Source organism: Elaeis guineensis, chromosome 5 (genome assembly GCF_000442705.2).
Source record: "Elaeis guineensis isolate ETL-2024a chromosome 5, EG11, whole genome shotgun sequence".
NCBI classification, from domain to species: Eukaryota; Viridiplantae; Streptophyta; class Magnoliopsida; order Arecales; family Arecaceae; genus Elaeis; species Elaeis guineensis.
In genome coordinates this window covers 7,630,546-7,652,185 of record NC_025997.2, presented here as the reverse complement: position 1 = coordinate 7,652,185, position 21,640 = coordinate 7,630,546, and the positions used below count along the sequence as shown (strand labels likewise).

Below are 21,640 nucleotides of genomic sequence, written 5' to 3'. Positions count from 1 at the left end.
GTGGTTAGTATTTAAAAAAAATAAAAAATAAAATTTTTATTCAGGAAATTAAGATATTGATTTTCTTCTATTTACAAGAGATAGATTTGATTTTGATCTAGTCATGAGGTATTGAACATTATTTTATATGGTATGAGAGCACGATTTTGAAATCTTAAAATATTAAAAACTTTAAGATATTAGTCTTGATAAATAAGAAATGAATGGTTCTGTTTCAGATCGATATTTGATGTATTAACTTTTTTCTTATGAAATGATTTAAGAATAAATTTGTATCAAGAATTAGAATTTTGAAATATTTGAGGATGATATTCAAGTAAAAAACTATGAAGACACAAGTAAGAAAAATTTCAAGAATGAATTTTTTTTTAGAGGGGAAGAATATTATAGCTCGACCCAATTAGGCCTTAAACCCAGCCCACAAAGCCCAAACGAAAAAAAAAAGAAAAAGGAAAAACAGAGGAGAAGACTCCCTTTGGGAGTCTTCTTCCTCCTCTCACCGACTCCCAACTGAAGTTGGAAAAGGCCCTCTCCGGCTCTATTTAAGGAGGGGATCCCTCCTCTCTCTCTCTTCCACTGAAAATCTCGAAGTCCATCGGCGGCAATCGCCGGAAAATCATCGTAGAAGATTGACTCTGTGCCATCCAATTTTCTCGCCAGAAAGTCTCACCGACGTCGAAGGTGAGCCTCCTCCGCTTCCTTTCTTCTCCTCCTTTCTTTTCATGCCGGTGTGCACGCTCGTCGGTGATCGGAGTCGTTGGATTTCTTTGAGAAAGGGATTCGATCCCTTTTGAATATGTGGGTACCGATGGTCACCGTTGGCCACCGACTTGACCCTCCTCTTACCACTAGGTCACCCTCCTCGTGCCGACTACCGCCCCATGCCGACTGCACCGTCGGTCAGCCAGCCAACAAGGGATTGTGAGATCCCCTGTTTCAGCCCAAGGCAAGCCACGGGAAGAAGAAGAAAGAAAAAGAAAAAGAAAAGAAAAAGAAAAAGAAAAGAAAAAAAAAGAAGAAGAAAAAATAGAAAAAAAATGTAGACTCTCTCCTCTCTCTCCCTCCCTCTTTTCTTCTCTCTACTTTCTCTTTCTCTCTCTAGTCTCTCTCTACTTTCTTTTTCTACTTTCTCTCTCTTGGTTATTTCTCTCTCCTAAGATTTTTTAGAATCTTGAGAAGAATGATGATGAATTTAAATGATCCTAGTGATGGATTTTTGATCTGTAATCGTCGGACGGTACACCGACACCCACTTTGATCGGATCAGATATTTTTAGATTTTATTTTTTATGATTTTATTGAATTATCTACATGATAATTTCAGCATGATTTGATATGATCGATAGAATTTATTGAATTATATCGTCTGAAGAGTCCAAGATAAATTTCTCTCTCTAGAATTTTCTCTCTCTAGAATTTTTCTCTCTAAACCATTTCTCTCTCAATCATTTCTCTCTCTAAAAAGATTAGTCAATGAAAGAATTTTTTTTAATATTTCTGATCTGATGAAGAATCTTGATCCATAATTGTTGGGCAGTGTATTGCCACTCACCTTAATCAGTCTAATATCTTTAGATTTTATCACCTATGATTCTATTGAATTATCCATGTGATAATTTCAGTATGAATTGATTAATTTATCTTGATCAGATCAATCGAATTTATTGAACCATATCGTCTGATTAGTACAGATTCATCTTCATAAATTTTTCTCTCTAGAATTGTATCTCTCTAGAAGTTTATTTTTTTAAAATTTGTCCAGAAAAAAATTTATTTTGATGAGTTTGAGTGATGATGAGTTTGAATGATTCTAGTGAAAGCATCCTAATCCGTGGTTGTCAGGTAGTATGCCAGCACCTTGATTAGACCATGAATCATTAGATTTGATCATCCATGATCTCGATCTAGCCATGACTTGATTTAATCATGTTGATTTCATCAATCGAGATATTAGACCAATCATAATGTTGGATTGTGTCATCTGATCAATTGGATTGTACCTCATGAATTCTCTCTTATCTGATTTTCTTCTCTACTTGATTTTATAAAATCAATGAAGAAACTCAGTCCTGTCACTTTGAATCCGATTTGATCTGATAGTCAAACTTTGGATCGTTTATATCCTAATTAGATTTTGATTAGATGAAATTAGATGATCAGACTCAATCTAAACTGTTGAAATATGATATTCGTATTATTTTGATTATTGAATTTGATCTCGTATAGGTATCGTTGACACCTGATAATCGATATTGTATATGGTTTATGAATTGAAGAATTTTGAAAGAAAATTTATAGAATTATGTGGATTTATTGGAATACGTTTGAGGTAAGTAATGTTTCACTTTTTCTAGATTTATCAACAAATTATAATATATTTTTCTGACATGATTTGTGAAATGATGCATGGATTGGATGAATGATATTTTGTTATGAAAATATCATATTTCATATGTTATGATGAAGCATGATTGAACATATTGATTTCATGATATATTATATTGATTGATTTGATACTACATAATTATATATTTTTTTATTAAAGTTAGAATATGAAATATGATTTATGAAGAATTCTGATATAAGAATAATATAAATTGACAATCTGACTATATAAAGGACCTCGTCAATAGGGGCATATACATTGGTAATTGATTTATCCTGAGGGTTTATGTCGCCAGAGAGACCAGCGGTTCCGAAGGACTTTGCTGCCAGATGATTCGCAGCTCACCGCAAGAAGATACGCGGTGTTATGACTTTGCCATAGAGAAAATATGGTCATAGCTCATGGTTGACGAAAAGTATTTAAGAATGAAAGAAATTGAAATCTCGAAAGAAACTCAAATTTTGAAAAAAAAATAAATTTGGCAAAAACTATATTGCATAATTGAAATTGATTTCAAATTGATGAACTCTATTTGCTTATTTTCTATAAATAATTATTTATTTAAATGCCTGAAAAAATCTGTTGAAAGTGATCATTGTTTACTGGGCTGTCTAGCTCATTTTTTTTTTATTTTACTATTTTTACAGATGTTGAAGAATTAAGATGATACAAGATATGAATGGAATAGTAATGAGAAGCAGAATCTCCATATTTTTATTTTAGACTGATGGTTCTATTGAATTTGATGTAAGGTGTATTGACATTATTGAATTTATTGAGATATTAAAGTTAAAATTTAAATTGTTATGTTTTAGATTATTGACTAATTATTCTGCTGTTGTTTTAGGATAGCATGATAAGATACCTTGCATGCTTATGGAAAGAGTTTTCTATGAGTATGCGATGGTTGTCATGATCCTCAATTCACAATCTCGAGTCGGGGGCATGACACATACCCTCTCAGCTGAAAGAGGTCGCAAACATAACTCACCTCCATGATCTTCATGTCCATAAAGGTAGGCCATTTGCTCTAAGGTAGCTTTGCAATCTACAGGTCTCGCAGGATATCAATTGTCTGACTATCACCCATCAACCATTTGACTCAGTTCAGGATCGTTTAAGCCCGAGAGAAGATTTCTCTATACACAAAGGAGCTATGCTGACCAAACATGATAGCATCATCAAAGTACTAAGAATCATATCGGACCTTATCACCACACTCCAAAGGCACTTTGGCTGTAATCGAAATCTTATAGTATGTTTGACAATCAAAACGTCGTGCCTTTCCCTTTATTTTACTTGACAGAGATAAACCTATTCTCCAATTAATTTGGCCCTAGAGTCCAAAGGGTGAGTTCAAGCAAGAAGGGATCGTATGAAGTAGGAGAAAGATCTTATCATTCAAAAACTTTTTTAGGGGCTTGCTCGAAATCACTCTTTATACCGAGGGGGTGTTCGCCAATAATATGGTCAGAGACTTCTACCAATTAAAAAAAAAAAAAAAAAAAGGGGTGATTAGAGACTTCCCATCGATGACAACTGTCCCCCCAAAATACCGAGTGCATCCAAACAGCCCCTCTTCGCGAGATTTCAACTGGATCCACAGTATATAAGAGGCAACGACTCCAATTTTTTATGCATCATATTATAAAACTTCCATTTTAAGGCATCAGATCGGAGAAGTTTCGACCAAACATTTTGTCCATATATGTCATGTCTTTCTTCTCTTTCCGCAAGGTTCCCAAGTTCAATCCTCCTGTCAGTTCATATCAATGATATGATATCCTCGACATATCTAACGCCTCCCTCTTAATCATGCGGCTGAGGAACAAACAATGATTACAAGGTGGGTCCAACTCCAGATAACCCAACATATTCCCAATCGGAAGTGTCCGTGTCATCGAAGGAACTACGCTTTTGTTTTGTCTCGCAGATGGGATATCCCACTGGGATAGCAGTTGGGTCGGGTCCCTCGATCTCGCCCTCTTAGTTTCCTTTTTCCCTTTTTGGTGGTACCCTCGATCTCACTCCACATATTTTTTTTTGTTTTTTTTTTTAACTTTATTGCATGCATCCATGCTAGCAATCAAATTTATGATGATCTCGACCCCTACCCCAAGTCCTGACTCCTTAGCCAAAGGTACGGAACCCTACGCCTCGGCACCCAGTTCTTGTTTCGGTCTCTCAGTTGGTACTCTTCCTGCTGTCACCGTTAATATGGTATGATCCTCGCAGTGACGCCCGTGGGTACAGGCAGCAACACGTGAAGGCTTCTTTTGGAGAAATCCAAGCCCGGAGCCTGGGTTTGCTAGAAAGGAGAAGAGAAATAAGAGGTGACTAAATAGCAATATGGAGGAGAACATGAGGCAGCCTCTCCTTCCAGGCTCGTCTCAGCAATCTCTTGATCAATCCCTCATCAGACGCATGTATGTTGGCCACTTCCTTGCCAGATGGGGAGCCAGGTACAAGGCCTTCTTTCTTATCAAACGCTTTTATTTATTTATTTCTTTCTTTTCTCTCCCAAATTTCTAGACGTGGTCATCTGCTATGAATTACAAAAGTTATCACCGTAAGTGCATCTGCTCTAATTGTTTTAGATTTCTTGAAGTCTAAATTTCGGTAGAAAATGATGTTGAAGTCATATGCCTGCCAATTTATTCGTGTCTGTCTAGTTTGTTGATAAGGGCTCCTTGTATACTTTCATTGTTTTTTTTTTTTTTTCTTTTTTTGACTAAAATGCAAATACTTAGTGCTTTTCCTAGACCGGTGCTATAGTGGTGCAAAGTGGTTAATGGTGCAATTTTAGATCCGAGTAGGATGGGGAATGAAAGAAAAAAAAGATGGAAGGAAAGAAAAAGAAAAGAAGGAAATAAGAAAGAATGGAAAGAAAAACAAAAGGAAACAAACAAAGAAGAAAAGAAGGGGAGAGAGACAAAGGATACTACCAGAATATTCGATATCTACCGGAATATCCGATGTTGTGACGGGACAAGATAGCAGGGCATCCTGTTCCAAAAGAAATTAGATTGCCCCCATCCCACGAGATTTAATAGATTGATTCATGGGATCCATGCAGCCTTTGCTTCCATTGATTGAGATATGCTGAGAGATGGAAGTAGTGAATAATTTAGACAATAATAAAATAGAAGGTGACAGGTGTAAGTTGGGCAGAGCGAGTTAGTAGGATGGGTTAATGATTTTGGCTTTTAGTTGTTGGACAAAGTCTTATGTCATTTTGATTCTAGGATTTTAGCTCAGCCCCTAAACGCTTTCCAGGTTTCATTAGTTGATGGATTTTACTTGTAAGTTGTTCCTTCTCTGTTTTCATCTTTAGAATATTGTTTATACACAAAAATTAATCGCCCACAGATCAACTATAGTGAAGAGTCGCAAATATTAGACCAATCAAGATTTGGTTAATTATTTATATTGTGACTCTTGGAAGGGTCATGGTTGGATACTTGTTATTTCACATAAGAGACCATATGTGGTTAGTTTGCCACGAATTAACTTCCTAAAAAAAGTTATCAGGAGATAGGGTGGTGCAAGTAACTATCCAAAATGGAGTTATTTACACAAGAAATAGCTTTACCTGGACAACATACTCCCTTGTAAAAGAAGTTATTGCTGGAAATAATTTTCAATCTGTATGATAAAGTAGGAAAAAAGATCTTTTTGCACTCCAACACATTTCATACAACAACAGTACTACTGGGTGCCAATTATCTTTTATCTTACAATGCTATGGAGCACTAGGTCTGATGATCCCATCCTAGGATTCTAGGATTCAAAATCTTTCTTGACAGTAAATGATCTTCCAAGCATCAATAGATGCAGCTCCAATTCTTCTAGAAGAGTGAAGGTTCAGTTTGCTCTCCTATGGAAACCAAGTGGCCCAGAGCGAATGTTCAACCTCCTTCCGCATAGATTTTGAGAAATCCACAGATTAAAGATTTAACTTATTTGCATGTGAAGGTTGAGAGACTTATGGAGTGGATGGTCAATCTTTTTGTGAATGGAGTTGGAGTGATTTGTGAAGTTGGTGGCAGACATCTTTCTATCATCATGAGAGCGGCTCAATTCTCCCCTATTAGCAAAGGAGTCAACTTACTCCTCATTCATCAAGAGCCATTCCTGATTGGAGCTATGGAGATGACTTATTCCTCCCCTGTTGTCCTGATTATTTTTTTCATCATGTTGTATCATAATTATTCTTAATCAATTCTATTTATTATTTTCACATTTCTTCTCTTTTATTTCTTTCATATCAATTACTTGTCAAATTTCAAGTCCTCTTACTCGAGTTATTTAAAAAAAAAAAAATCCAGGTACCTCTGATCAATCTAAGACGAACGATCACAGAGAGGAAGTATTTAGAAATGTGAAAACAATTACATTACTAAAAGTCATGCTTTTACCCTTTATTCACTTCCATGTTCATTACCATGTTATATTGAAATTGGATCCAATTTCTAACGATCTGTTACTTCAGTTATTGACGCTATCTTGCAAATTTTATTCTTGTTTTGACTGAATTTTAAAAAGAATATAACAAAAGGATCCAAGTGTTTATCTACCAAGCGATAATTGATGGTGAATTTGACTTCTTGTACTCCTACATATGATGTGATGTATTCAGGCCTATGTCTTCTAAATAATGTCACCTGAAAAAGAAAAAATTAGAAGAAAATAAATGTTGATAAAATTTCTGGTCTGAATTTTCTCCCATATGAAGCTAAATATTTGATGAACAGATCATCTTGTGCCAAATGAAATCATGGATTTGAAAATGAAGCCAATGCAGCATGCCTTAAAAGAGTGTTTCTTTGTCTTTTCTTATGCTCGGTGGTCAACAAACTAATCTTTAAAAGAATGAGTTCTTTATTCAATTTGGATTTCCTTTTACTTGTTTTGGTTCCTGGTTGCACAACTGTGATATCAGAGATATATGCTTAATGATTTTGTTAAGCTATAATCTGATTTCTTTGAAAACTAATTCTATTATGTAGGGTACATCTACTAATTTTGTGGCAAAACATGGCGAGTTATTTTCTAGTTCAAATGCAATGTTTTTTTTTTCTTACTTCTCAAAACTTCTTATTTTCAAACCCTGCAATAAGAACAAGATCAAATATCTGTCTCTTTCTCATGTCAGAAGCAGTTGTATATGTATCTTATATCCACATTTAAGCAGTATCACCCATTGCTGCTACTGATTGTATAATTTGCAATTTCTGTATCCTGTGCATCCTCTGTCCATAGCCAATAAAAGATCATCGTATGTTGATTTTATTTTGTATGATACTTTATTCATTTGATGTATATAATTCCACTGATTATTTTATGTTCAGCTTCTAGTTTTACTTTTTCTGCAACTATCAATCAGTTTATCCAATGAAAGCACGAGTTAATCATCCTTGTTATCACTAAATCAATCATATCAAGTGTAAATGTCTGGTTCTATAATTTGTAGTTTTTTCATGGCAACAAATTATATATTTGGCTGACTAACCTTATGTTAGATGGCTGGTATTCCTCTCAACTTGTGAGAGGTCTGGGGTTCGAACCCTAGTGGTGATGTTCCCATCTCTCTCTTTTTTTTTTTTTAAAAAAAAGAGTTAGATATTTGCATGCTCTGGAAGAATTTTGGATTCAGAATTAAAGTTCCTCCATGGTCAAGCTATGTCCAGCTTCACGAATTTAGCTTGCACCCCAGGCTTTAGCAGCTCAGAGATGGGCCCCCTCTATAAAGGAGATGCATCAAACTTCTGAAGAATATACTTTTGTTATTTTTTCAACTCCATAGACTCAGTCATGTGTTGACCCAGTCTAAGATTCTTTTTTGCTTTGCAAGTTTCTGTTTAAATATTTCTTGCAGTTCCTTCCTCATATGATGTCACTTGCATATATGTGATAAGGGACACAAGTTGGATGAGGAAAACATTACTTTTATTTGCGAATGTTTGAAACTATTCAAACAACACATTTCCTTCTAATGGTGCTGTCAAATGAAATTGGAGCACTTAAGAGATCAGTACCAACAATGGTCCTTTTGCATGAATTGTTCTCACACGTGAAGCATTAATGGGGCATAGCTATTTATGTCAATTAGATTGCCTTGTCGTAATGTTGTTTTAGTTGGACAATTGGATTAGTTAAAATGTTGCCAGCCAATGAGGGGAAAGTTACTCATGCTAAATGTTGTGAAATGATTCCTCTCTTGAAGCTGGTTGAACCTCTATTTTTTCTCAATAAATTCAAGAAGTTTCAATACTAATATGGATTTTCTCATTAAATTTCAATCCTTACAGAATGTGGGAATTCTCTGTTGGTTTATACATGATAAACATATGGCCAGACTCTTTGCTCTTCACTGCTGTCTATGGTGTTGTTGAGTCTGCCTCTACAGCATTATTTGGTCCAATTGTTGGGGCATGGGTGGACAGATTGACCTACTTGCAGGTCATTACTAGTTTGGACACTGTTAATGCTCTTCAAGATGTTTGATGATATACATTATACATTACTTTTTAAGGAAGCTCAAATTTTATTCTATTGGTTGGCAGGTTCTCCGACTTTGGCTGTTGACCCAAAGTCTCTCATTTATGGTTGCTGGAGGGTCAGTGACTGCACTACTGATATACCATCATCTGATGTCCACCACATTTGGGACATTTATGCTACTGGTTTTTATAACCAATATTTCTGGAGCAATTGGGGTACTGTCAACTCTTGCTGGCACTATATTGATAGAAAGAGAATGGTAATGAATGATCTTGATATGCTTAGTAAGGTCGCTAATGACTTTCAGTAGTTTTAACATAAATAAATAACACTAGAGTCAGGTTGGACATTTTTCTATGATTCTTCCATTTATTTCCACTAAGATTTCTAGCATGGCTTATAGTACTCTGTCCATGTTTACCTTCACTTCTATTTTTCCATCTACAGCCAGTAAAATTTCACTTGGATAATCAAGATCAATTTGAGGCCTTGACCCCATGAAGGATCATGTGGAATCAACAAATTTTTTTATCGAGTAGAAAGATTACTTAGAGCTGTTTATCATTCAGCAGTATTTGATAAGCTTATGTTTTGTAATCTGTTCCTTCTGAATTTGCTTCTATTGATTGTTATCTATGCTTCCCATTCTTTTCCTTTAAATGATTAATGAGAAAATGTTAGATAATATTACTACGGCAAGAATAAAAAGATCATCAATGTATAAAGTTCGTTCTCATATTCTCAGATGTTTGATCAGATTCGTCATTGCACTGGAGTATACTAGACATTGGAGGTATATGATTTTTTTAGAGTTATACTTTATGGGGAAGCATAGTTGTCACTTGTCATCTTCCATATTCTGGTAAACTACAAGCTTTCACCGAAATTTGCACATCTTAGATATTTAAGGTGGTTTGTATTGATATAGAATCCAGTCTATGTGGTGGCCTAGCCAGTCTTTGGCCATCTCATAGATATGGTTCAAGTATTGCATCTATTTTTCAAATTCAGACCTTTTTCAGGGTTTTCAGATAAGCTACCATTTGTTTTAAGAGATCATGAGTCTTACCTAAATATATGAAAAGTCAAAATGTGGTTTCTCTTCTACTTACTGTTCCTTCTTTCTCATTTTACTGTCTATTCTCTTAGACTGTGTAATCATGTATTCAGATTTATATCTGCGCAATTTTGTTTATTGATTTTCCACTATATATCTATAAAATAATTCTCATGGTAGAATTATTAGAATAGGTCCAAAATTGCTGTTTTGACATTTTGACATGTGACAGCACAATGATATGTTTATATACATTGCTTGTACAGAAATGTGATATCAGTGTTGATCTATATGATTTCTCAGTTTCTTTTTAATGCAGGGTAGTTGTGATGTCCAATGGACAACCTCCAGAAGTATTGACAAAGATGAACTCGGTCATTCGAAGAATTGATTTAGTCTGTAAATTACTTGCCCCTGTTTTCACTGGCTTCATCATTAGCTTTATTTCGTTGAAAGCATCGGCGGTGATCTTGGCACTATGGAATACAACGTCAGTCTGGTTACAGTATTGGCTTCTGAAATCTGTATACAATGGTATTCCTGCTCTTAATGAAAGCAGTCAAAGGGGGAACCTGAAACTAATTCCTAGTGATCCTTGGAACAATTCATCTATTATCGAGGTGAATGAGAGCTCAATTTGCCCTGACCGAAGAAATATAGAGACAGAAGCACCTGCATGGAAAATGAGGATAATTGAGAAACTATCAATAATTCCCTGCTTCGATGCTTGGATAGTCTATGCAAAGCAGGAAGTGGTGCTTCCAGGAATAGCTTTGGCTTTGCTTTATTTTACTGTGCTAAGGTGATTATCTCTTAAATGTTGCTAACCCTTGTTTTTTTTTTTTTTTTTTTGATGTAAAGGGAGGAAAAAATCCACATCACATTCTTGTGTTAGAAAGCTTAAGATGATTCATTCTTTATAAACATCGCCAATTAACTAATTCACTCCAACAAAAGATGATTAAGGGTATCTAGCAAAGCCATTAGTTTCTATTTCCTTTTACTCTACTTTCCTCATAATATATATTTTGGAAAAGAAAAAGAGTAAAATTTAAGAAGATTAATGAAGACTTGGTTCATGCGGAAATCCTAAAATGGTGGATGCAGGGACTTGTTTTAGAAAGTAGGAGTTAAGTCAACTCACTGCAATTAATCACAAACCACTCTCTCTCTTTTATTTCTTTCCATGCAAATTGATTCTTTTTAATGATATCATGCATGTTAATTTATGTTATATAACTAGTTCAAGTTATCTACAATTGAACAAGAAGCAAAGCAACCAATGCATGCTATTTCTCTTGACAGCTTTGGAACATTGATGACAGCCACGTTGGAATGGAAAGGTATCCCTGCTTATGTTATTGGTCTAGCGCGTGGGATAAGCGCTATTGTAGGAATAGCAGCAACAGTAGTGTATCCAGTTCTACATTCACATCTTTCAACACTAAGGACTGGCTTATGGTCTATATGGACTCAGGTATGACCTTTTATATAGCATTTGCCATTGGAATATCAATTTTTTATTATTTTTAAAATAATATGATCTCCAGTTTTATGTTTGAGATGTTAAGTGACGTGGTTATATGCTATACCGATTGGTGAGCCACTTTTTAAATTTTTTACCTAGGAAAATATACATTCCCAGGTAAGTTTTTTGCCCACAAAAAGAAGGGACCCTAAGTGTTTCTCCATCTCCAAATAAACAATAAATTTTTAAGCTCTTGTGGATGCCTCTGGAGATTTATAACACTCAAAACTTTCCCATCGCTCAAGATACATGCAAGTAACATACTAACACTTGGTGCTTCTTTATCAGAATTGGATGTTTAACCACATATGCATCATCAAAAAAAAAAAAAAACTGTTCATAGTAGGACACAAAGCTGGTTGGATGCCATAAGATTACTTAAAACAGCTTTGACAACACTGTTCATGGCAACATCCCTTCTTGTTAGGATTTGACGCCTCGAGATTCAGCCCACATTGAGCCCACAGCGAGGTTCGCGGCGAAAAACGGAGTCCAACGAGACCAAGATCACCTGAAACGGAGCTCGGATGGAGGAGATACGAGCTTTTGAAGTCGGCACGAGAATCGAGGTGGCGGAGGACTGCCGGCGACCGGCGGCGGGCGGCAGCAGCGCGGCCGCAGGCAGCGGCACCCGGGACGCGCGACCCAGGCCCGCGCGGGACTCGCGACCGAGGCCGCGCAGGACGCGCGACCCAGGCCCGCGGCCCAGGCGGGCGCGCGGCCCAGGCGCGCGCAGTTCCACGCGCAGGCGCGGCCCAGGCCCGCGCGCGCGGGCCGGCCCTGGCCAGCGGCCTGTTGGCCCCTTTGACCCGGTCCCGGACCGGTCCACCGTGGACCGCATGGGCGTTTCCCACGCGTTTCACGCGGTCTACGGTACTATTCCGTGGACCGGAGCGCGATCAGACGATCCAGAGAGATTGCGGTCTTGATCCGACGGTTCAGGGAGTTTTTTGGCTTTGTTTAGGATTCCTAATCCCTCTCTAATTAAGTTTAAACCCTGTTTAATCCTTTAAAAAGATCCTGTGACGAAACAGAGAGGTAGGTGTTGGGGTTTCTCGCCGTACGAAGTCCGTACGAACCCGAGAAGAGAGAGAGAGGCGAGAGCGCTATGAGAGAAGGAGCAGGAGGCTCCTGGACAGCGGTCGCCAGGCTCTTCAGGGGTTCAGGAGGGTCTCCAAGAGAGAGAGAGCTTTTGAGAGGGGAACTTCAGATGAGAGAGAATTGGGTGTACAAGGGTTGAGGGTGAGGTCTCCTCTTGTAAAATTTTCTTTTCATAGTGAAGTTTGCATGCCCCGTAGAGGTAAGCCCTTTTGTGGCTGATCCACGTATTTTGATTGTTTTTTCTTTTGTTTCTTCTTTCTTCCTGCTGCATCGCGTGGTACTGAAAGGATCTTGGGAGGTGGTGTCCTGATCAGACATCCACCCAATACTTCTACATGTTCCAGGGAAAATATGAATTAGGTAGCATTTGCACCACTACGAGGGGGCAACTTGCACTTTAACCTTCACATGACATAATAAGTACTTGGTCACTTTTTTCAGACCGGATATCTCTGTTGAAGGAGAACGAGAAGGATAGGGCTTTAAATGTCCTTCAGAACTCTATTTCTTCTCTCATTCTTACCTACTGTGTAAACTCAGCCCCCAACCCCACCCCAAAAGAAAATAGTCCCACTCTGCTTTGCTTGTTATCTTTGCTTTCTTGTGTCTCAACAGCAGTTTGGGGATCTGTTGTATCTTTATTTTACTATGATAATGAAGTTAACCATCTTTCAAAAAAAAAAAAAAAAAAAAGAATAAATATTCAAGTGATCTTCACTTGGTGATTGCAAATAGAAAACTTTCAAAGAGATACTTCTCTGTTGGAGAGTTTGTCCATGAAGGAACCATCTGTTATGTTTATTTTTAAGCAAGAACTTGCTTTATTCTATTATATTCTTCCTCTTCGTCTTAAGGAGATCTTTTCTATTTTTCATGTTATGTTTGTGTGTGCTGTATGTTGCCGTAAAATATTGGTGCTCTGGATCTTGGATAGATGTCACATCAAATTAAACATGAGTTCTGATTCTTGGTTAAACTTGAGTCAAGATGATGTCTCGCTTATATAAAAGCCCCCTGAGATTTTGGAATTAATTTCTACAGTTGCTTCTTGATGAAATTTTGTCTTCTCATTTACTTGTGGTGGCATTCTGTCTTATTGCCTATTGATATTTGGTGATAGCCAAGCTTAGAAGGATAAGATGTTGTAGTCCCTAGATTTCAACTGTAAGTTTGTGCCAAGGCCTGGCTGGTCTAGCAGTCAGTCAGTCCACTTTCTTGGGGTTGCGGGTTGGGTTTCAGTCCATGGGACGCACATGCACACTCAAACTGAAATTTCACATGCTCAATCTGAATATATACTTGAAGGCAGTAAAATTTTCTGGTCTGATTTAAAAAAATGTGACCAGATAGCCTTGGCCCAGCTGTTTGTTCCTGTAATTAAAATCTATCGATTTTTAAAAGAAGTATTGTTATGATGTTAGTTTTTCTGCTGCAGTGGTGCTGCTTGTTGATTTGCGTTGCTTCCATCTGGGTTCGGAACGGCATAACTTCGGCATGGATGCTAATGGGTGGAGTTGCAGCATCACGTCTTGGATTATGGATGTTTGATTTAGCTGTTATACAACATATGCAGGTATAATTCATTTAAGACGTTACCTTATCTCAGAATAAGATAAGTGAAATCTTGTGATGCTTTGTTCTTATGGTTACCGAGTGCCTTTGCTCTAATGACATTTTTTAGTGGGTTTTTTCTCAGTTAGGTAACATAGTTAACATCATATGAGATACAACTCAATCCCATGATATCTGGGTTATGTATCAGCATGACACATGAATGGATTGAATTTGAAATTTGTCTTTTATCTGCAATGAATAGCTAATTTTTGCACTGGTTTGAGATGAGCTTTCCCACCATTTTGCTGTAAAAAAATTCCATGCATTTTCAGACATTTGCTTGCTTTTGAATGGCTAATTTTTAACGACAATGGGCAAATGCATTTGATTTTCATGTCATCTGGAAATCAATCTGATATCAAGTATCTGGATACTCCTTACAAATACTTTATTCCTTTTTCATTTGCATGGGCACGGCATGTGCTTGTCTCAGTGAAATAATAGATTGCAAAGAAAATACCCTTTCCGTTGGGAGAAAGATTCTAGTGAACAGGAATTCGCAAACTTTGGAACCATAATCATATGTTCAAAGGTAACTGTTCCACCTAAAAAGTATAGTAGTCCTATTGGTTACATAGAGTCATATACTTAATGTATGACTAGAGAAGTAAGCATGGTATGCCACTTCCAAATCCAGAATATCCTTTCAACGGCTATCTCACACACCACATACCCACCAATTATCGCATAGGAATCTGCCAAAAAAGAGTCAAAAACTTCCAGACACAACAGTTAATGCTAACTATGACGTTCCAGTGGTCATTGGTCCAGTGTCCACAACCTTGCGTCATAACCAATAAATGGCTCGAGGATAATAAATGCCCACAAGATCACTCTGTCGTCCTTTAACAACTAACCAACTACCCTTTGGTCACAACCACCTTGCAGACCAACATCTAAGTCTTGGCTGCCCAGATATTTTGCCATGAATTCTTTGAGATGGAACGGAATTTAAAGAGAATATAGCATACAAATTTAAATTTCTATCAGCTCTCAAAGGGCATTCTAGTCAATCTAGATATTGTTTACATCTCAGGGTTAATTTTGAGAACAAAATTCAACAGAATCAAGAAGCGTTTATTAGTCCTTTGCGTATGCTTGAGTGATGATGTTTACAGGATTCTCTGATCACTCTAGGATCAGTATTTGTATTGTAAGTGAAGTATTGCATTGCTCTTATTCTATTATGGAAAGTTTAGTGATTATTCTATCCACTAAGGTTATTCCCTTACCAGGATCATGTTCCCGAATCTGATCGCTGCATTGTTGGAGGGGTCCAAAACTCGCTTCAATCTATGCTGGACTTGCTGACTTACATCATGGGTATAATTGTTTCAGACCCAAAAGTATGTCATGCCAATAAAAAATGGATTTAGATTTGGTTCATAAGCAAAGCAGTCTTTTTACTTTTAGCACCATAGCTTTGTTTCTCACTTTCTTCTTCTGTTCAACAGGACTTTGGACAGCTGGTGCTCATGTCATTTTTGTTAGTAACATCATCTGCAGTCTTGTATACCATCCACATATATCGTGTTCGAAAACATCTCTTTCACTTCGACAAGCTGCTCACAAAGATCAATTGGTGGGTAAATCCTCTTTAATTATCTCGAAGAAATGGCTATTCCCATCTGTGTATATTGCCACAATGTTATTGCTGGAGCAATAGCAAGCCACGTATCATGCATGTCATTTACTTTTTATTGAACCATTCAACAGAGGAACAGTTTTGTGGCTCGAAAGCTTTGCGAGTATGAAGTCAACTCGACTTTCTTAAGATGCCATTGAAAAGATTTTGACTGCGAATTAACTTCTGTTTAGCTCTTGATACAAGTGGTCAAAGTGTCTAGTTCAGTTGAGTTATTTGTGTGGTTCTACTCAAAATCCATGTTCCCTGTACCTAGATATATCGAGACAATTTGCTGCAGAAGCTTTCAAGCAAGACAGGTCTGTTGTTACTTGACTGCATCTTGGATTTTTCTGATGAAAGCCAGAACATCAACAAACTTTTCTCTACAAAGAAGATATCCTAGGGACTGAATCAAAATTGCTCTGTCGGATTAGCAGGATCAGAGTAGTTTACCAAACTGTGTCCTGAACTTTAAGAAATTCCCTTTTGTAGAGAGATCATCGAGCCAGAATCTTGATCTATACATGGTTTGACATCCATTTGGCGTGGCAACTTGAATTGATGGCCTACAATCTAATAAAAAGCTTAAAGTTTTCATATAATGGCAAAGCATGAATCATCATCCTTCACCGTTGAACTCTGGACAGTGAGAGATGATGTCGTGTGGAAACAACCTTGAAAAGACCACTGTGTTTTGGAGTTCCCGGTGTTCTTGCTGATCGCTCTAGGGTCTATATAGTACAAGAGAACATATAAAAATTTCAGAAAATCCAGGAAGTCTAACCATTGAGTTCCACGCAACAAGATTCCCTGGCCTCTTTGAAAAGGTTTATCTTCTTAAATCCAACTTCCACGTGTTAGGGTAGTTCCATACGCATCTTCTTTTGGGATCTTGTCGTATGTGGTGGGAGCACCTGTCGGCCGTCATTGGCGGCTTTATTATATGTTCTTCGAGTTTAAAAAAGTATATATTGTTTTCGTCAACTATGGTTCAAAATTTCCTTGTCGTTTACTTGGTTTCTGGCTCTCTCTCTCTCTCTCTCTCTCTCTCTCTTCGATGACCAGCTTAGAATATCCCAGTAAAGTTACTTTTTACGAAGGCACAGTCTTCAGATCTCTGTGTCTAGCTACGGTGGAGCAGCAATCTTGGTTTAGCTTAGGTAGGTTATAATTTACAAACTATCATGCGTTCATGATGTCAGGTCCTATCAGGGTTTTGTGAAATTAATAAATCATTGTACTGATACTGGAGGTGTTTGTGATATGGTATGGAGATTGGAGACTTTGTGGAGAAACTGGGTAAGGCTCTGTAATGAGTTTAATAGAATCACCACTGCTGTAACACCAGAAAATTCCAGGGTTTCATCCACACAATCAGAGAAATGGGAGATGGTACCATGGACCACTCAATCCAAACAAATGTACTCGATGAATTGGACTATGTTAAATTAAAAATATTCCGAAACTATTACTATAACTTCTGTTGAATCTCAGCCTTCACATAATCTCATAATGGCTGATACCATTTGACTCACGATTTCTTCTAGTAATTCTTATTCTTAGTTGAACCATGTTACTTATTGACTCCAGAGTTAATATCATGTGCTTAATTTAGGATACTTTAACTAGAATTTTTGAAATCTTAAAGCCTGTGGACCGGAGGCCACTAGATTTTCTGAATAAATAAATGGACCCTGCTACACTTCACAATAAGACAGATTTAATCTAAAGTTATGTTGGGATATACCAACTGACCCCTGTATACCGATTTATCCTCAGACCGATCCAACCGACGCCCGACTCGACCGACGGACGACTCCACCGACCGGATCGACGGACGACTCCGACTCCGACGGACGACTGCCGACAATGACTGCTGACAATATCCGGCCGAAGGTATGTCGGCCGAACAGACCCATACTGTCCTCGACCGGTCGAGCGATCGAACCCGTACCACCGACTCACTGTCGAGGGTGGCAGCCGACGTCCGACTTCCGGAAGGCACCAGATCAACCGATGGTGTCTCCGAGTCATCACCCGACGCTCCGGCAGCCGAATACCGACATATAGTCAGCCAGTCCGTCCAAACACCGTACAACTGCTATGGACAGTTGTCCTGTCAAGGACATATGGTATGGCCGCCCTGGGGCATTGTCCTGCCAAGGACATGGATTAATCCCAGTGACTTGACAACCCACGATGATTTGACAGCCTCCGACGATTTGACAACTCTCCAGTTGTCTGCACCATTAATGGTGGGACCATACCGCATTCTACTATAAAATGGGATAAGGCAACAGTCTTGGTAAGTTTTAAGCAAGCTTTCTCAAGCTCTCAGAAGCACCTCTAAGCTCTTGAGCTCTCTCTCTCTCCTTCTCGCTGAGTTCCATTGTTGCCTAGTTTCCTCTCTGACTTGACCGTTGGAGGGTCTCCGTCGAAGGCATCTCCGGTTAGTGAGGACTTTTATTGCAGGTGCGCGACCCCGGCGATCGGACGATGAGGGGATTGGCCGCAACAGATTTGGCACGCCAGATAGGGGCTTCCGACCGAGGTAAGCCAGCGAGCTCCATAGAGCTTGAAAAATCTCTCGAGATGACGAAAATCAGGGCACAGCGATCGAGAGCTACAGGATCGGTAAGGTACTTTTTCCATCAAGAAGAAGCCCCTCCTTTGCCCTCCATGGCGGAACCCAGCTCTCCACATACGGTGGTGACCACGGAGGCACAGATCGCGGCGATCGTGCGGCAAATGACCGTTCTGACGGACGCGGTCAAAAACCTCCAACAGCAACCAACTCAGTTGCCGCAACCGTCGGCAAAACAACCGGCGACGCACCCTATGCCGTCCAGAAGCAGCCACCGACGCCCGCGTCAACGTCCGTCTCCTCCTCAAGAGCAGCCGTCTCAGCACTCCCACCGAGAAGGAGCGAGGCGGCCACGGTGCGACACCCATCGGTCTCGACATCCTTCTCCTTCCCAGCTGGAGCGGGCGAGGAAGGAGAAGCGGCCGCAGACACCGTCTGCCTCATTTTCAAATTCATCGGGAGGTTCGACCCCTGGGGTTTCACAACACCGACGGTTGGACGACTACGAACGTAAGTTCGAAGAAATCGACCGTCGGCTTGCCCAACTTCAGGCAGATGGTCAGAAATCTTCGAACAACATCAACTTCCGGACCACCCAACCTCTCTCCCGATTTATCCTCGACGAACCGATCCCTAGTCGGTTCAAGATGCCTCACGTGGAGCCTTACGACGGCTCCACCGACCCAATTGACCATCTGAAGAGCTACAAGACTCTCATGACAATTCAAAAGGCAACCGATGCTCTCCTCTGCATCGGCTTCCCCGCCACGCTCCGTAAAGCTGTCAGGGCCTGGTACTCTGACCTCCGCTCGGAGAGTATCCACTCCTTCGGACAGCTTGAGCATTCTTTCGTGGCCCATTTCAGCACCAGTCGGAAACCATCACGAACCTCGGACAGTCTTTTCTCCCTCAAACAGGGAGAAAACGAGATGCTCCGATATTTTGTGGCCCGATTCAATGCGCCACACTTGAGATCCGAGACCTCAACGAAGACATGGCTATCTCGACCATGAAGAGGGGGATAAGGGGGTCCCGGTTCACATATTTTTGGACAAGACCCTCTCCCGGACGTATGCCGAATTGCTGGAGCGCGTGTATAAATACATGCGTGCGGACGAAGGAGCTTCCGACCGGCGCTTGACTGAAGGCACAGGCCAGAAGGAGAAGCGGAAGAAAAATCGGACTGCTGCTGAACCCAGTGAGCCCCCGATCGATAGACGGGTCTCGCCCCGATGACGGAGCCCGAGATCACTCCGACATCGGAGTCCGAGACCAACGCATCGCAGGTATGACTCTGACACCCCTCTCTCCACTCCTCGTGCGCAGATCCTGATGGAGTTTGAAGGAGCGGAATACCTATGACGGCCCCCGCCTCTGAAGGCAAAGAGCCTCGATCGGAGAAAATACTGTCAATTCCATCGGGGCCATGGTCACAACACCGAGCAATACATCCAACTCAAGGATGAGATAGAGGCCCTCATACGATGAGGGTATCTCAGAAAGTACCGAAGGGACCCGCCAGCTCGATCGCTTCCCGACCGACAACCCCAACCGACTGAAGAGGCAGCGAATAATCAGCCTACTGCTGGAGTCATCAACATGATCTCCAGACGATTGGATCGAGGAACGACTGCTGAAGGGAAGTCGGCGAAGAGGCCGCACCAGGACGATGTAATCATCTTTACAGATGAGGATGCTCGGAGAATCCAAACTCTCCATGATGACGCTGTTGTTGTCTCGATGACAATAGCGAACTATGATGTAACAAGAATTCTTGTTGATAATGGAAGCTCGACCAATATTTTATTTTACTCGGCCTTCTCTCAAATGCGACTGTCGACCGACCGACTCAGGAGAGTCTCTACGCCCCTAGTGGGTTTCGTCGGGGAGACCGTCGCAGTGGAAGGAGAAATTACTCTTTCCGTGACAGCTGGGGCCGAACCACGATAAAGCACCATCCACATGACATTCAAGGTCATCCAAGTACCTTCGGCCTACAACGCCATACTTGGAAGATCCAGACTAAACACCCTCAGAGCGATAGTCTTGACGTACCACTTGTTGGTCCGATTTTTGACTAAAAATAGAGCTGGAGAAATGCGGGGATCAACAACTCACTCGGCGGTGCTTCCAAATCTCTACTCAAAGCAATGAATCGAAGGACTCCCTGACGGTCGACAAGCTGGACCCACGGGAAGAGGAGGAGCGTGGTGAACCGACTGAACAGCTGATTTCCATCCCGATGACAAAGAATCCTGAACAGATTGTCTGGGTCAGGTCGCAGTTGTCTGACCTAGAGCGGCGGCAGCTGATAGAGCTGTTAAAAGCGAACGCCGACATATTCGCTTGGTCAGCAGCAGATATGTCCGACATACCTCCGGAAACAATGACTCACCGACTCAACATCGCCCTGGCGCGAAGCCGGTGAGACAGAAGAAATGGTCTTTCGCCCCCGAAAGACAGAAGGCCATCGACGAGGAAGTAGACAAGCTACTCGAGGCAGGCTTCATCAGAGAAACCACATATCCCGAATGGCTCGCAAATATCGTCATGGTGAAGAAAGCCAACGGGAAGTGGAGGATCTGTATCGACTACACCGACTTGAATCGGGCCTGCCCGAAGGACAGCTTCCCACTCTCGAAGATCGACCAACTGGTGGATGCGACATCCGGTCATCGACTGCTCAGCTTCATGGATGCCTTCGTCGGATATAACCAGATTCGGATAGCGTCTGAGGACTAGGAGCATATGGCCTTCGTGACTATCAAGGGCCTTTGCTGCTACAGAGTGATGTCCTTCGATCTAAAGAATGCCGGAGCCACATACCAACGCCTCGTCAATAAGGTCTTCAAAGCTCAAATCGGACGCAACATGGAGGTGTATGTGGACGATATGCTGGTGAAGAGCGCGCAGGCTTCAGATCATATCCAAGACTTGGAAGAAACCTTTCGTACTCTTCGGGGACATCGGATGAAGCTAAATCCGACTAAGTGCACCTTCGGGGTAGCTTCGGAGAAGTTCCTCGGGTTCCTCATTTCTCAACACAGAATCAAGGCCAACCCCAAAAAAATAAAGGTGATCATCGACATGCGACATCCGAACACCAAAAAAGAGGTGCAGCAGCTCAATGGAAAGATCATCGCGCTCAGTCGATTCATCTCTCGGTCAGCTGAGAGGTGCCTCCCATTCTTCAAAACCCTAAGGCAGACGAAGGACTTTTCTTGACCGAATGAGTTCCG

The 21,640-nt window shown here is 40.3% G+C and overlaps 1 protein-coding gene across 3 annotated transcripts; it reads left to right on the top strand.

The window, feature by feature from the left end:
* The first annotated feature begins 4,341 nt into the window (after window positions 1-4,341).
* Window positions 4,342-16,129, top strand: LOC105044759 (solute carrier family 40 member 1). 3 transcript variants are annotated; one of them, XM_010922755.4, is made up of 9 exons: window positions 4,344-4,526; window positions 4,622-4,848; window positions 8,698-8,848; window positions 8,953-9,149; window positions 10,267-10,749; window positions 11,253-11,424; window positions 14,012-14,149; window positions 15,426-15,513; window positions 15,645-16,129. In XM_010922755.4, the coding sequence occupies exons 2-9, from the start codon at window positions 4,736-4,738 to the stop codon at window positions 15,854-15,856; spliced, it is 1,554 nt and encodes a 517-aa protein (XP_010921057.2). In that variant the 5' UTR covers window positions 4,344-4,526; window positions 4,622-4,735; the 3' UTR covers window positions 15,857-16,129. The 3 variants fall into 3 exon arrangements, with proteins under 3 accessions (XP_010921060.2, XP_010921057.2, XP_019706044.2); XM_019850485.3 differs by having other exon boundaries at window positions 4,349-4,848; window positions 15,426-15,536; XM_010922758.4 differs by lacking the exon at window positions 8,698-8,848 and having other exon boundaries at window positions 4,342-4,848.
* Window positions 16,130-21,640: the final 5,511 nt, after the last annotated feature.